Genomic DNA, 17,964 nt, shown 5'->3' on the forward strand with positions numbered 1-17,964 from the left:
TATTCGTGAGCGATACGAAGTCTTTTTGCATGTATATTTAACTCTATATTCGTCGCTCGATTCCAAATCAATGGCAACTTACAAACAGCTATCAAAATGCAATGACGAAATTATTCCTCATACTTCGAAAAACCAACTTGACTTGACTTGTGACTTGACTCGACAGTGACACAACCTAGCACACTTCGAAAATCACCGCTGTCGAGACGGGATCGATGATTTCTGTAGTTGATGGATTAATCCACAACTCTCCTGTACCGTTCAGTATCTGAATCTAATAAGCTACGACCGACTTGCTGATCCTGAGACATCCCAGCAAACACTCGATGTCCAGTTGACTTCCGGTGGAATAGCTGGCAGGACATCCGGTTACTTCCGGCCGTTACCTCCCTGGAGTGGGTTTGTCGACAACTAGAGACGTCCTGTCCACTAGCTGAGTACGTCCGCAATGACGTGTTGTGGACATGGAGAGACTCGTCATGGACACGTCTGACCTAGCCTGGACGTCACGTGGTTACCTATGGACGCGCCTGACGTACTGTGGACATGACGCCACTTCCTATGGACACGCTTGACGTACTGTGGACATGACGTCACTCCCTATGGACACGCCTGACGTACTGTGGACATGACGCCACTCCCTATGGAAGTGTCATTCGCCCCCTTTATCATCTCCACTCCATACCTGGTTCAACGCCTCACGACTAACAACATGGGATACAATATCATATCAGCTCACACACAGCGTATATTGGGTGAGTGGGGAATGAAACTGGCAAAATATAAATACGATATTGGTTATTATCAACGAAACTACAACTATCTAATTTACGAAACACAAAATGTGAAATAAGGCGAGAACTACTACCACTTAACACAGTCTAGGCTGAAGTAAAAAATCATATTGCGACAAGCAATCACAGAAAATGTGTCACAGGAGTTTAGCAAACAGCAACTGCTAATACCACTCAAACTAATGACAAATAGTCAAAGTAAAAAAGCATTTTAATTACATAAAAAAGGTGTCACAGGAATATAAGACACTGCAACTGTTGGGACTGCAACTGTTGGGACAACTCGAAGCTAATGGAACAGTTCATGTGCAAAAGATTGATGAAATGAAAGAATGGTATCGCAGGAATAAAGTAACCGCAACAATTTAAAACGAGCATTACAGAAAGCGTTCAGTAAAAATTCACTCTGCAAGAATTAAATCAATGCACCGTTTGCAGATGTCGAGTGCCTATTCTTTTTTTTCGTCAATCACAAGTGGCTGCACCAAAACGTTTCTTCTCGGCGCTTGTGGCTGAAATATATACAGCAATGTCAGTGAATTCCGTATGTTGCCTATTTCTGCTCGAAGTAGTTATACAACGCCTTGGAAAGTGCTACATATGCTTCACTACAGATTTACGTTACTTACCGGTACATGTCTGCTTGAGAACTAACTCCTGTTAGACGAAGACCACTTCTCGAGTACTTATCAACTTATATTTCTACTTCCACTTGAAATAATCTTGACATACCTTGAAAATTGCTACTTCTACTTCACTTGAAATTTATGATGTTACTTCTACTTCAGCTTAAGTACCAAAAACGACTACTTTTACTTCGGCTACCCATGTTCGGACCATTACATGGTAAAAGAATGAAACATTACAACCAAATCTACCATTTTCAAACAACTCGAGTACCTTTCAACTTCAATTCCAACTTGGAGTAGTTTTAACATACTTCGTAAATCATTACATACTCCAGTATAAATTCCTGTTACTTCTACTTCCACCAGAGTCCCAACGTTGAATACTTTAATTTGTTAAATGCCACTTACGGTTATATGCAAAAATCAAGCGACACCTCGACCAAATTTACGACATCACACAAACGGCTTCCTTGAGGTAGGTTTAACATGTCTTGTAAACCACTACATATACTTCACTAGAAATTATGTATTACTCGAGCAGTACTGACTACTTTTACTTCGACTACCCATGTTGGCAAGAAGCCAAATTCCATTACATCAGGGCTGTCAAACATACAGACCGCCCAGCAATTCTGCATAGATTGAACAATGCTTGTTTGATGCAATGCAACGTTTGAAACTTCCGTAAGAAATATTTCCATTAAATAATCCCTCAACACTGCAAATATCGACTGCGGAAAAAATGCATATTGCGTTCCGAGTTGTATGAAAAAATTACCAAAAATAGAAGCACAAACACCAAAACGGAACTGATACAAGCAAGTTACATGGTGAAGACAATAGTTTCACAAAAATATAATTACAATATCTGTGGACGCACTAGTGCAGGGCTGGCCAACCTTTTCAGCCAAAGGGCCACATTCGAACGCCGAAATATTGCGCGGGCTACTAAGTTTTCGAAGTTCATAGCTCAATAACATTGTCACTTGACTATATTGCGGGCCTGCAGTATATCGCTGGGCTCAGTTTGCCAGGACTGGACTATTCAGCGCCAGGACATATCAATTTCGAAAGCTTCGACCAACATGCATCAATCATTTTGTGCCTAGGTTTCATAGTCGACGGTCTTTCTGCGAGCGCAAACGCTAGGTCGCATATGTTGAACGACACTTTGTCTCGTGATCGAGAATATAGTTAGACTCAATCTGATACATTAGGCGTTCATTCATTTTCAAAAAGGGGTAACAATATTAAAAGCAAGAAATCGAATGACTACATGTTGCGCGAAGCGTGTAGAAAATATTTACTTTTCATAAATTAATCGTTAATTATTCTGCTTTGTAGTGTACGAAGATCTACCAAAGTGTGACTGGCTCATGGAAATGCCAATGCGTCGTAACTGATATTTTAGTCATCACATCTCATGTGTTGCGGCGAGACTAATCAAATATTTGGTTGGCCTTGCAAGTTCACAATCTGTGCAATTCATTTTTTTTTTATAACATTACCAAGTTCGGAAATTACCTCGCGGGCCTCTCAAAACCTTCTCGCGGGCCACGGGTTGGCCGGCCCTGCACTAGTGCATCACAAAAGACTCAAATGATCCCTGGCCTTGAGGGAAACCTGAATCACTATTTAAGACGATGAAGAAAATTTCAACGTCCGCGTTTACAGTAACATACTTTGTCTACCTCAACGCATACCCAGGTTTGCCGCAGTGTTCGAGTAAATTATAGGTAGCATAGAAAAATACCGACTTACATCATTGTTAGAAGAGCTACTGTTTTATTGATTTTAACTGTATTTTGCCGCCAAATCACCATATTATTGACAATTCCATTGTTTGCGAATATAGGTGCAGCTAGAATAGAACTTATATGATCTGAAATCGCGAAATTTTTTCAAAGTTAATGAATGAATTCTGGCAATAATAATGTTGCATATATTGTGGGTCACCTGTGTATACCGCTGGGCTCAATTGACCAGATCTGTGTACCGCAGGGCTTAATTGACCAAGACACGAATAATCGAAGATTTCAGTGAACATGTGTCTATCATTTTGCGCAAAGGTTTCATCAACGACTATTTTTCAGCGAGTGCAGACAACAAGTTCTCACATAATTGCGAATATAGTTGAGCTCAATTCCGTAGATTGGGCGCATATGTAATTTTCATGAGGGAAACAATACTATAAAAGCTAGAAATCGAGTGACAATAAATCGCGCAAAGAGCTAAAAAAAATATCAAGTCAAATAAATCTGCGACAAAATATTCTACTTTATGTTCATATACGAAAATGCGGATGGCCCCTGCCTACGCCAAATGCGTCGGAACTGATATTTTCGTCATCAACATCTCAAAGTTTGCGGTCAGGACAATCAAATTTTCGTTGGTCTTGCAAGCTCACAATAAATTACCTGCCTAATTTATTTTTTGATATTGCAATTTATTTCGATAATCAACTCGCGGGCCACTGAAAACCTTTTCGCGAGCCACGGGTTGGCTACTCCTGACCGAGATCAAATCTACTCTATGAAACAAATTACAAGATTTCTTTCTAACTCAATTTTCTGCTTGTAGTGGAAGCAGCTTTTACATGCCTTATAGATCTCTACATACACTCGATTAGAAATTTGATGCTTTGCTTGGGTTCCAATGCTGATCATCTTCAACATAAAGATACGCGCTAGTCAACATGGATATACGTTGACTGCCTATATTCAGAAATAGTTACGATTTCGTGGCAAGATGATGGTAAAACCTTGACCAAATTTACCTTTCAAAATTTCTTGAAGACTTATCAACGCAATTTTTTATTTCCGCTTGTAGTTTCAACAGAAATTTAGGATATTACTTTCACCTTGACTATACCTATATTCGGAAATGGCCACTTACGATTACACTCTAAAGAATTCCACAATTCAGGCTAATCCACTTCTTGATGCTCGTGCAATTTTCTTAATTTTCTATTTCCACTTGAGCAATCGCTCACTACTGCTACTTGAACTTGAGCAGAAATGTATGATATGATGCTACGACTGATTGAGTACCAACACTAAATTCTTTAACCACCTTCGGTTTTTGCAAATTGTATCGAAGCTATTTATTTTACCATCGTTTGCTCTCCAACTTTCATGCCTGGGCCTGGCGCCACACTTCGCATTGATGATGAATGGATTTCGCATCCGGTGCCTGAAAATAGATTCTGATTTTGAACATTGATTTTCGCATATGATAGGTAGGCCTACCATTCAACTTACAGAAAATGATACTATACAGGCACCACTTGTTCCGTGCTCTTTTTTGTCAAGTTGAAGCCCATGATGTATTTAAGTACTTCATTATGTTGACGGTACACTACACACTTTATAATGCATTCTTCGTGCAGTCTGCTTGACGTGGTCATCACCAACGGCGGACATTGCTGATATCTAGGTAAAAAATCAGAATGGTTGTATTCAAGTCATCTGACAGTACGAAAAACAAAAACAAACCGATGCGGGTGCAAGCATGCTGCCTATAGTGTTGCGGTCGCTGAACTGCCTATGTGATTCTGTGTAAGCTGTCTTCCCTTGAACTTACAGCGCCGCAAAGTCCTATATAAGTTTCCCGATGTAAATATACGCGATCTTGAAGTACGGTAGAAAAGTATATTGCTTGAAGTTCCAAGTGATCGAATTTCCTTATATCCAAATTATAATACGACACAGTAGTAGCACGAATAAGATATTGTCCCAACAAGATCGGTAAATACAGTGGGGGAACGTCCGGTGGGCCAATTACTATTGACAAACTGTACCCTATCACAGCTATATCCAGAATATTCCCTTAGACGAGACCAGGAAGTGTCATCAAGCATACGCCATCTAGCGAGTACAAGTATGGCTCCTAAATTATTGAACCCTCTAAGATTAACATGAAATGCCCACAGTAACAATCCCCACCAAAAAAGTTATAAAATGACAAAGAACTTTTTTGTAAATTATGTAAAACATTAGTCCATTAGTGGCTCCTCGTCGGTGGAATCCTCGGTAACTTCCTCTGCAGCGAGAAGCACGACCAATTTGTGGATAGGTCGCTCCAAAAACTGCACATCGTTGATTCTTCTTCCGTACTGATCGATAGTACGGTCAGCGATGCGTATCTTGGTCTTTCGCACCAGCCCATCTGTCGAACTAAAAACCGAGTGTACGATTCCCAATTTCCAAGAGTTTCGCGGAAGGTCATCATCATGAACGATAACAATATCTCCCACGCGAACATTTCGACTAACTTTGCTCCATTTAGTGCGTTGTTGCATGCCAGGTAAAAACTCCCTTCTCCATCTGAACCAAAATTGATTCACAGCGTACTGTGTTCTTCTCCAGCGCCTTCTTGCATAGAGATCTGGCTTGCCAAATTCCCCTGGAGGTGACAACAAAATTTTTGGTTTCATCGTTAACAGATGATTCGGTGTCAATGGTTCTGGCGCATTGACATCACCCAAATTGATAACAGTTAGTGGTCTTGAATTTACCACATTTTCCACTTCTGCGAAAAAGGTTCTGAGTGATTCATCATCCAAATGTGAACCTATTTGACAAAGCAATGGTTCCAAAACACGACGCACCGTAAGAATTTGGCGTTCGACATTCCCATTCATATGACTAGCTTTTGGCACGTGAAAGTTGAATTCTATCAGATCACAATTTTCAGACAAGAGATAATCTCTGACCTTTTTCTGATTCATCTCACCCATCGCCTTTTGGAAAGCATTCTTTCCCCCAATGATATTGCTTCCGCAATCACTCAACAGTGATTTTATCGGCCCTCTCCTTGCAAGAAATCTTCTCAATGCATTAATGAATGAATCCAAGTCCATAGAGTTAGTCGTCTCCAAGTGTATAGCTCTGGATGACATACACGAGAAAATAACTCCGTACCTTTTCAATACGGATCGCCTTTCTTTGATTTCAAATGGCCCGAAGAAATCGCACGAGCAAAATGTGAATGGACCTTGCTCAGCCATTCTCGACTCTGGTAAATCGCACATCTTTTGTGCCGATAATGGTTTCCGTAATTTCCGACAAGTTATGCATTGGTGGATGTGCTGAGAGACAGCGCTCACACCACCTATAATCCAATATCCATGTTGACGTATCTCATTGTGCGTAATTCCACGTCCCATATGATTGACCTTTCCATGAAAATGGCGAATGATCAAGTCCGTTACATGAGATTTCCGAGGCAGCAAAATTGGATTCTTGACTTCAGAAGACAAAGAGCTATTACGGATTCTTCCGCCAACTCTTATCAAGCCATCACAGTCCACAAATGGATCTAGTTTGTACAAAGGACTGTCTTTCTTTACAGTAGAACCCTTCGACTTTGATGCAGGATCAAGACGTTCCATTTCATCCGGAAAGAATTCGCTCTGTAAGTCTTTCAAGATGATCCTTTCTGCCATTGACAACCTTTCAACAGTGAGAGAACTGTTTATTGGCAAACCCTTCAATCTGTCTTTAAATTGCAGGCAGTTTGCAACAGCCCGTTTTGCCTTAAACCACGACGAAAACTGTTTCAAGTTCGTATTCCAAGATTTAGATCCCGAATTTTCATTGGAAGTTGTACAGAATGACACAGTCTTCCTGACTTCCACATCTACCAAGTCATCCACAGATTCGCCTGATGGACGAGCGTCCTTTGGTATTTCAAATTTTCCCTCTTTCCACAAGAATTGCGGTCCATCCCACCATAACGAAAGTGATAAAAGTTTTTCCAGCGACATACCTCTGCTTGCAATGTCACTTGGATTATCATGTCCTGCCACATGCATCCATGCAGAAGAGTCTGTCAAATCATGTATCAGTTGAACTCTGTTTGCCACGAAAACATGAAATCGCCTCGCTACGTTATTTATATATCCCAAAACAACATTGCTGTCAGTCCAAAAATACTCTTTCAAATTTTCATACCGCAACTCTGTGTTGAGACATTTGCTCATCTTGGCGGATACCACAGCCGCAGTCAGTTCCATCCTAGGAATTGACACTTGCTTCAAGGGTGCAACTCTCGATTTTGACATAATGAGAGTGCAATGCACTTTCCCTTTATCACTAACCAATCGGAGATATGAACATTGCCCGTATCCATACTCACAAGCGTCCGAAAAATGATGAAGCTCCACTTCCTCAATAGTACCGAATTCATCAGGTTTCACACATCTTTTGATTTGAATTTTATCCAAATTATTCAAATCATTTAACCAATCTTCCCATCTACGAGCATAACTTTCTGGTAGCGCAGTGTCCCAATCTAGTTTCATTTTGCACAATTCTTGCAATAATACCTTTCCAACCAGAAGAACAGGGGCCAGAAAACCCATCGGATCGAAGATAGATGATACGACACTCAATACCGTTCGTCTTGTTACTGGCTTCTCCACCAATTCCCTGTGGAACCGAAACACATCCAATGATGGATTCCATAAAATTCCCAAAGACCTCTCTGTTAACGACGACATAGTATCGAGGTCAATGTCCTGTAATCCCTTCGCCCTTTCCGATTTATCAATCGATTCCAATACTTGCATTTTGTTCGACACAAATTTATGCAGTCTCAATCCAGCCTTTCCACATATACCCACGCTGTTTTTCACCAATTCAACAGCTTCGTCCACAGTCTCTACCGAGGTTAATCCATCATCAACGTAGAAATTGGATCGAACAAATTCTGCAGCCTTGCAGCCGAACTCTTGGTCTCCATCATCAGCGGCCAACTTCATGCCATACATGGCCGCGCCTGGCGATGAGACACTTCCAAAGGGAAATACCTTCATACGATACTCTAAAAGTTCCTTTGAAAGATCTCCATCTTTCCACCACAGAAATCTCAGCATATCACGATCCTTTTCATTGACATAAAATTGAAAAAACATTTTCTCAATGTCCGCCATGATGGCTACATCGTTTTTTCTAAATCTCAACAAGATTCCCGTCATATTGTCCATCAAATTTGGTCCGCTCAATAGTACGTCATTGATGCACAGACCACCGTACTTGGCGCTCATATCATTTACAATACGAAGACTTCCTTTCTTGTTATGAAATACAGGAGAATGAGGTATGTAGTTGATACGACCATTCTTTAAATCAAGTATGTTTTCTGGAACCTTTTCCGCGTACTTTTCAATTGTCAGATTCATTTGATCCTTATACTCCTCATGAAGATTCTGGTTTTTACCCAATCGTCGTTTGACCTGCTCTGCTCTTTTCTCCGCCAAAGGCCTGTTGTTTGGCACTCTAACATTGTCGTATTTCACTGGCAGAGGGAATTCGTAATGCCCGTCCTCTCTCCTTGAAACACCGTTTGAGAGGATGTCCATAAAACGCTTGTCCTCAACCGACAAAGAAGCTTCCAAATTCCTATGTTTGATGAAATCCATTTCTAGCAAATGATTGATATTCTGTGGACACATAATTTCCTTCGTCTTTGTCATGTATACAAAGGCGGTATTCCCTTCAGCAACAACTTCTGAAGTTTCGAAGCCATCTTCCATCTGTGCATCTGTCACAATAGTATGATGCGATACCACACTAGATGATTCACCCTTCAAGTCCATACAAACATTACCAACGATTCCCCAACCAAACATAGATAGTTGACCATACGGATCCTCATCATCACCGGCTACAACCTCACGAGGACGTAACGCGTTAGGAACATCAGTGCCAATTATTATTCCAACTTTCATAGATGGGTCATAGGGCATAATTTTATCCGCAATGCTCCGAAGATGAGCCCACTCTCTTGCAACCTGAGGTTTAGGAATTTGTGAAATTTTAATTGGAATTTTTGCTCTTGTGTACACTTGAGGAATAGTGACAGAAGAGGTTTCATCGATACTTGAGACTTTTATTCCAGTGATCCTGCTTGAGTTAATAACTGCATCAGATTTATACAATGTGGACATCTGTAACTTAGTATTGACAGATTCCAGTCCTAAGGTTTCCTTTAGATCATCAATGATGAAAGTCCGATTACTTTGACCATCTAGTGCACAATAACATTTGACTTTCTTGGAAGGATTGGCAGCAGTACTCACATATACCGGAACGATCATAGAATTTTGCTTACCTTCCTTCTGTCCTTCCTTGGAGCACACTTGCGTACATTTCGAGTCCACCTCATCAGGTTTAACATGCAGAGATGTCAAATGCCTCCTTTTGCATATCCTGCAAGTTATTCTTGCTGTACAGTCCTTGGCCATGTGGTCTTGCGATGAGCCACAACCAAAACATAGTCCTCGTTTCATGATAAATTCCCGTTTGTCGATATGGGATAGCTTTCCAAAGCCTTCACAATCATCAATGTGATGTGGTTCTTCACAAAAGTAACACTTTGTCCTTGTAACACTCGTGTCGTCCTGACATTCTGTCGAGAACGATGTGACCTTAAATTTTCCCTTGTAAGAGTCTCTATTGCTCACTACTTCAGGAGTGCCAATTTTTCCTTTGTCATTTGGCGAATCCAGATCATCCAATTCTGGAATATTCATCTTTTCGGCACAGACATCGACAAATCCTGCCACTTCTTTCAATGGTGGATATGACGCCTCACCATATTTACTTCGCCATTTGTAAACTTCATCCCGCCATTTACCTCTCAGAAATTGCGGTAGTTTTCCAATGATTTTATTACTTTCAATAGCATAGTTCAAAACACCAAGAGCAGGTATTTTCTGCACAGCTGCTGCGATTTGATCCAAAAAATCTGCAAATTTTCTCAGACCAATCCCATCTTTGACATTGATTTTTGGCCAAGAAGATAGTCGATTCAAAAATGCATTCCCAACTACATTGTCGTTGCCGTATCTATTTTTCAATCTCTTACGTGCCTTTTCATAGGCATCTCTACTCTGCAAGAGCAGTAAACCTTTTATCATTTCCTTAGGCTCACCAGATAGATGTGACTCTAGATAGTTCAAGAGCTCATGCACATTGCATGTCTTCGACTGAATCAATGCATCAAACGAAGTTTCCCAGGCTAAATATTGCCATCAAAAACACCAACCTTAATTTCTGGTAGACCACACGATCGCGCCAACATGGCATTCGAAACAGCCAATTCCTTCAAAACCTGATCCAGGTTTGCATTACCATGATATATCCCATGAGCACCATCGTTATTAGGTGCTCTATCCATTACATTTTCGGTGTTATCCAGTACACTACTCGGTGTCGACTTCCGCCCTCTATCAATTAGCCTTTGCAAGTCTCGTTGATTCTGAGCCGATAGGTCTTTCATCTTCTGCTCGTTGTCCCGTTTCATTTGTTCAACCAGCAGAGCAGTCTCTCTTTCGGGAGAGTTCGAATCTTCTAGTACAGCGAACCTATTCCGTCTTGGAGTGGGCTCAGAGAACTTCGCCTTCACTTCGCCGTTGTATTCGTCCAGATAATCCTTTGCGTCGTAGCCAGTCTCTTCTACACGACCTTGTATATCCTTGAATGAACAAGAAATTGCATTCGATTCCTCTGGCCTAAGACGAGGCTCAAGATCACTCCAAAAATCTTGCAGTAGAGCAAACTTCTTCTGCATATCTAAATATGTTTTTAAAACATATTCCCGATCGTCCCGCGACTCTAGCAGGTCATTCAAACATCTGCACTGTCGCAATACCTCTTTGACATGGAAGTCAAACTCTTGCTTCATGTTTTCAATAACTGCGGAGGTTCCTCTAGTTCTCCTGTCCGATATCACGGTTTGGCCACGCTTGTAATCCTCATGCATAATTCTATTAGGATCCGAATCTACGTTATCTTCACCCACCAAAGTAGAATTACTTGAATTAACACCTTTGCGGCCGTCACCAGAAGCCTTCGCCGACTTCTTCCTATTTCTGCCAGGAGTCATTATGAAACCAGAGTACACCAACTTACTGTTTTCTCCAACAGAAGTGTGTCCTTTCTCCAATGTCAGTATAAATGAAGCAAGTCCTATTACCGGCACCAATCCACACAATATGGAATTGTCCTTTACTTATGTACCGATAGTCGTCCTGTGTTACTGTTCCGCTTCCTGGCGTTGAATTGTATATTCCAATACAATACTCCACCAAGGGACCTTTGTTGTGTTTACTCCACGACCGGACCTTTAGCTGTATTTACTGTTGCGGTCGCTGAACTGCCTATGTGATTCTGTGTAAGCTGTCTTCCCTTGAACTTACAGCGCCGCAAAGTCCTATATAAGTTTCCCGATGTAAATATACGCGATCTTGAAGTACGGTAGAAAAGTATATTGCTTGAAGTTCCAAGTGATCGAATTTCCTTATATCCAAATTATAATACGACACAGTAGTAGCACGAATAAGATATTGTCCCAACAAGATCGGTAAATACAGTGGGGGAACGTCCGGTGGGCCAATTACTATTGACAAACTGTACCCTATCACAGCTATATCCAGAATATTCCCTTAGACGAGACCAGGAAGTGTCATCAAGCATACGCCATCTAGCGAGTACAAGTATGGCTCCTAAATTATTGAACCCCCTAAGATTAACATGAAATGCCCACTAGGGCTGGGCAAAATGATTCGAGTACTCGAATCTGAATCGAGCATTAATTTTAATGATTCGAGTCGAGTAGTAAAAAACGATTTTTTCGAGTACTGAAATTTTATGTTAGTTGCAACGGAAAGTTAGTTTACTAACGAGAATTAGAGTTTTGATACTATTTTCCACTGAGGAAGCCTCGTAACCTTGATTGGCCGTGTCGCAGCATACGAGACATAGTACCAAGCTACGAACATTACTGGAAATAACGCATTTCCGATGTCATAATCATCCCACAACATTGTCAATAAGTGCAATGAAATTACTATGGTCGAAGAAATACCAAAGTATCTTTAATGTGGCGGATAACATGCATTATATTCTTTGTGGTGGCATGAAAGGCACGTATTTGAACTTTGACATAGTACATTCTGGTGTGACGTCATAATGAGTGATACTCGAATACTCGACTCGACTCGAAGCGTGATACGTGATTCAGAATCGAATCACTCCGGTACTCGATTTTGCCCAGCCCTAATGCCCACAGTAACATATAGTACATTTACACACTAATCAGTTATCAGGTTACTGTTGACGAGAAATTCTCGCCGAGAATATTGGCTACTGTGAATCACCCAGAATATGATTACGTCATCAATGGTAATTCGATAATTCATTTTGATAGCCGAGATTCACTGGGCGATACGATAAAGGCCAAACCGCGGCTCTGAGTTGAGGGTTTGATTGCGGCACATGCATTTCCTCAACTTGAAGAGGGAGTCAGCATAATCTTAAATAATGCCTTCTATCACGTTTAGACAATATGCTTGTATATTAACATCAGTTGTCACGCGAGCATTTATATCTGATCACGCCGATTGATGAATTATGCTGACGTCACAAAGCGATATCATAGTCCAGTTGCAGAATAAGGCGCTTGCGCTTTACAATGAACGCAAGCTACCGTGGCATTTGCGCAACAGCGAATATACGGTGTAACTTTAGTCCGGTGTATACCAGGTCTATTTCAGCACATATTGTCGTTCAAAAGTAATTCAGTATCGAATCAGAGCGAAAAATATTTCCGCCACACGAATGAAATTTTTCGATCACGCGAGAATTCAGTCTGGGGTGCGGCTATATATACAGGGTGAATTTGGCCACGGCAAGAGCGTATCATGTACTACAAAGGGGCATAGTCATTAATAATGAACTACATAATAATCAATCATGGTATCCTATCAAAGTATAACTTGCACTTCTCCATAATCAATTACTCATATAGGTTGTATATGGGACATACTTTAGAGCAAATGTACTCATTTTATCAGGTTTTTGAAGGAAAAGTCAGCAGAATACTTTCAGGAAGAGTTGTAAATTGGGAATAATCCACAATGGCGGCAATCAGTCTCAGGCGCAACCAAACTAGTACAATCCATATAGAGTTAGCCAGTGATCAAGCAATATATAAATGCCTTATCACATAAATTACTATGATATGACCGCGCAAATACATGAGATATTTTTATCACTATCTTGAGGAACATTCAGTCTACCGACCAAGCAAAACATGCTATTGGAATGAATCAGCAAATAGGTATTCATGGCGTTTCAATCATACTGCAGCGTGTTCACACTTCACAGTATGGCTTATCTGCATTCCAAGAAATAACGAGGCTTAACAAACAATGAGTGTTCTACCATATATCGATATTGAACACAAACTATCAACGAAAAATGAGAAGCTAAATTACGCTCACAAGAAGTGTATACGGTGGTTAAGTCTATTTACGCATCATTCTATATCATTATTAATTAGAACTCTTACCATTTCAAACTGTTTCACTGTTGGAGCGGTTCGGGTAGAGTTTCTGAATCAACAACACTATAACAACAGACAGCAAGTCTTCAACTTTCGCTTCGTACAGCTTCTCAATCTAATCAATGACTAATGACTGTTTTGTCTGCGTCCATTATCTCTAAGAAACTCGTCGCATCAGTCACACAGACATCAACTCAGATTCAAATGCCAGAAGCACGCGCCGTCGCGCTGCACTGAGCAGGTATCACGTGACGGAGAAGGAAGAAGGCTGTCTGGGCCGCGATTGTTGAGATACCAGACTTGACGTGTTGTGTGCTACGAATGGTCAATTGGTCATGGCGTATCATGCTTACTGAATCACGTTGTGATGCCGCCACATGCATCACAATTTCACCTTGATGCTCACATTTGTTCTTGTATTTCACCATATTGGGATGGTATACATATTCAGAACACGTATTTCGCCATGATGTGCACGGTGCAGTGTGCAGTTGTGCAGGTGCAGGTGCACGCCTGGGTCCTGCTATATGCCTCTTTAGGCCTATAGTTCAGCTTATTAACAATTTCATTAAATCAATACAAAGCAGGATTGCGATATATTAAAAAAAACAGTACACCAATAAATGGCTATATAGCCTATATGTCTTACGATTTCGTCCGCGAGATGTGCATGTGCATCCCACGTGGGGATGAATAATGATAATATGCCATTTTGAACAGAGAGAGAGAGAGTCTTTATTTTGAACAAGCCAGCTGGACTCCATGAAAACGATATTTAGGTAGGGGCATCCTGATGAACTCCCATGTACGTGGCATCCAGGTGACTGACTGCCATGACATCCTCTGGAATATTCATTGGTGACGGGAATAGGAAGATTCTAAAAATTTCTTCCACTGGAAGTCACCTGGAGTTACATAACTGAACGTCCAATTTGTGACAAACTGAGCAAGTCCTCAGTAACTAACCTTGGGAGGTGGGACGAGTTGGAACAATTGTGGACATACCAGTAAATCCATGGGATATCGGGTGTTTGCTGGGATGGTAGAAAAACAATATCCTAATTAGGAACATTAGAAGATACCGCAAGTAGTACTAACAAGTCCGATGACATCTGAAGTGACGGGCCAGAAAATGAACCCTGCTGTATTTGGCGGATAAACATTATTTCGGGACAGCAACACAATGCAATATTTTGGCACACGTTTATTTCTCAGTATCCCGCCGCTAGCTTTGAGAGGAGTTGAAGGTACTGATTGCTCTTTCGTCATGGTGCCGAACGATTGATTCATAGGTGGCCTGTAATAACAACACATTAAGAATTAGAAAACACAGAACTTATATGATAGTGTGAAATTGTCACGACAGCTGGGCAAATAGCTGGTGTATTGAAGCGACTGGAGTTATTATAGAAAGTCGCACCTATTAGTGGTGTCACACACCTCAATTTAAGAACCCCGGAACTAGAATGAGCCAAACCCTGTTGCTGGCCTTCTTTTGAGAGGGTCAACAATTATCGACACATCATTCAGTTTCGACAAGCAGAGAATGCTTGCTACCTAGAAAAGTTGGATTCCGGATATTTGGTCATATTTTAGCCTCCGTAGTTCGAACTCAATCCAATTTTTATTACATCATCGTAATAAAATGCTGCAAAATAGCAGTGTCTACAATGACCACGTGTACTTCGCACAGTATTGCAGTTGCCTGCATATCCGCCATCATTTCAAGCATGAAGACATCTTTGAGGCGTGATATAGCCTATAACTCTCACAAACGCACAAGTCAGTTAACGATGCCTCACTCATGCTGGTTCTGGTCAACTTTCAAGATTCGATTCGTACGACATCAAACTCATTCAAATAGATTTTGAAGCATTGTCCATCTCCATAAATATTCTTTGATATTGCCCAGGGCCCATCCCTAACAACATCTCATCCTCATCTCTCGTATCGCCCGCTTGACCTCTCTCCTGTCGAATAAGGCGTCAGTGAAAACGCAAACCTCGCTCTCATGACCGCCCGGTCTTCTGACTTATTCGGCCATCAAAACATATCTTTATATTGGGCCAGAGGTTCTTAACCTATGCTCACTGGAGGTCAACACACATATTCGACTCGTACGTACGATTTGCGATGATACGCCCGTATCAACCATAGTAGGTTTGATGCAATTATAGGCGTGATCACTAGTCGAAGTGCGACTCTTGTGGTGGCACACTGTGTGTAATGGTGTAGGCAGGAGATGCTGGGGTTCATATTTGAAACGCCGTTCATATGACATACCGATTCTATCTCCAATACTTACTTGCTAATTGGCAAATGCGCCGTTGATATACCGCTCTTAAGTTACGATCGAACAATGCGACGGCACGCATTTCTGAATTGGTCGCTAAAAGGAACAGCAGAATTCACTCTCATTGGCAACAAATATTCATTATAATGGTGCGTTTCGTGTTAAAATCATGTTTTCACATGGTTGTGTTTCATATATACTCTCTTGATGTACTGTACATTTCGTGTACCAGTGATCTGTAGTAATGTTTTAGACGTGTAGTTTGATGTGTAAGAGGTAGGATATTTATTGTTGTGACTTATTCAAAATTAAATACACCCCGACGGCCTGCAGATTAGCGTATGGGTTCCCCGGGTCATTGAAGGTTAAAAAACAGTGCATTGGATGTATTCCCATAAAACGAGTGAGCCTGATATTCACATTTGCGCATCGACTAATCATATCTCCCTGTTAATTCCACATAATACGTACTCTCATACAATAACGTCAGCTCTACCGTAAGTGTACTTGATTCTGTTATTATTTCATAATGGTTAAGTGAGTGTCCTTCAGAAAAGATCAGTGCCGTGATTTCATCGAGGACCCATTACATAGTACTTGTCGCCGGTGGCTCGTAATTAAGAGAATAATTTGAGAACAAAAGCGAAGTGTGGTTATTGTATGTGAGTCTCGAGGAGCTATAGTTTCGTCCATTTGAATAATTCCACTTATGAATCTGACTATACATCGCTCTGGTACATTTACCGACACCAGCTATACTCGAAACGCCCTTAACAGGTCTCTGATACGTCATTTTCGGACGATGAGTTAATGATTTATTGCTTTTGTTCACTGTATTTCGACCTATTTTTGGAATAGTGCACCCTTTATAGTTGTAGCTCCGGCCCATGTACCAGTGATGAGCATCGGAGCGGAGTCGGAGTGGATTCGGGGTGGAGTTTTGCCGATTTTGTGACAGTCGGAGCGGAGTCGGAGTTTACTACAATATTTATCGGAGAATTTCGGGGTATTGTAACTTTTGTCTCCGACATCTTTGGATAGCTCTGACCAGAATACACTATTGATTATGATTACAAACCAAAACATAGACACTTGACACCTTGTAAAGTTGTAATATGACGAGTAACATGCAAAAATGATTGCCAAGTGCATAAAAATCAGCCATCCGCTCTGCAATTAGGGGCTGGAGAGTAGACAATACTATGAGTCCAACCATATTATCACATTAATCTACTAAAACACATTATCAAGTGTACCATGCTTTGCCAATGTTTCGGATACTTGACGAGATTCATCGGAGTATCTCGGAGTCTGGGATTGAGCTCTTCGTAGTCGGAGGGTGTTTTCCTCAGACACTAAAGCTGTCGGAGGGATTCGGAGTCTCGAAAAGCACTATCCGCTCATCACTGCCATGTACCCGTTTACTATGACAGTCAACGCAAGCAGTTAGATTGAATGAAAAAAGGCTCATCATTTCTGTATGACTGTCAAATGTCAAATCCCGGTGTTTGTACTCATTAATTTATGGTACCGACTAAATAAATCGTACAAATATTGGTCCATTAAAGAGCATGATTACTAAGACACGGTCGGAGCTACCTCAGTGTCACTCACCGTATAAAAACACCGTCTTGTGGTGTTTTTTTCTCATTCATCACCCTCCTCCGTAATGGTGCACCCCATGCAGATTTTTATGCATCCTGGGAAGCACTGATGTAGTTCACCAACAGTTGAACAGTTCTACCTGTTTTCTTACCCTGCTCTATTTTTGTTGAATATAAAAGCAGTTGATATGAGATGTAGTGTTGCCATTAATGTCGCTAATTGGACGCTGCATTTGACATCGACGAAAAATATTTTTGCATGGTTGTATGGAATTTAAAATCGACAGGACAAC

At 41.0% G+C, this 17,964-nt stretch overlaps 2 protein-coding genes and 1 long non-coding RNA gene across 5 annotated transcripts in view; all 3 read right to left on the reverse strand.

Moving 5' to 3' along the window:
* The window catches only part of LOC145434898 (inhibitor of Bruton tyrosine kinase-like), a 351,018-nt gene that overhangs the window by 280,742 nt on the left and 52,312 nt on the right, over positions 1-17,964 (reverse strand). The gene's annotated exons all lie outside the window — the stretch shown is intronic.
* On the reverse strand, positions 516-14,211 carry LOC145435818 (uncharacterized). 3 transcript variants are annotated; one of them, XR_013914044.1, is made up of 4 exons: positions 13,781-14,211; positions 4,684-4,854; positions 4,536-4,615; positions 516-1,289 (listed from the first exon to the last, which is right to left on the reverse strand). It is a non-coding gene; the product is annotated as an uncharacterized LOC145435818 (long non-coding RNA). The 3 variants fall into 3 exon arrangements; XR_013914043.1 differs by having other exon boundaries at positions 516-1,306; XR_013914042.1 differs by having other exon boundaries at positions 516-4,615; positions 13,781-14,206.
* Positions 5,349-10,346, reverse strand: LOC145435817 (uncharacterized). The gene has a single exon (XM_080313083.1). It carries the CDS (start codon positions 10,344-10,346, stop codon positions 5,418-5,420), a length of 4,929 nt encoding a protein of 1,642 aa, XP_080169209.1. The 3' UTR covers positions 5,349-5,417.

The sequence above is a fragment of the Botryllus schlosseri genome, chromosome 3, assembly GCF_051294905.1.
Source record: "Botryllus schlosseri isolate E-star chromosome 3, Bs_hap1, whole genome shotgun sequence".
In the NCBI taxonomy this organism is placed as follows: domain Eukaryota; kingdom Metazoa; phylum Chordata; class Ascidiacea; order Stolidobranchia; family Styelidae; genus Botryllus; species Botryllus schlosseri.

Coding starts and splice junctions, on each gene's coding strand:
- LOC145435817 (XM_080313083.1), bottom strand. CDS start 10,346: ATGATAAAAGGTTTACTGCTCTTGCAGAGTAGAGATGCCTATGAAAAG.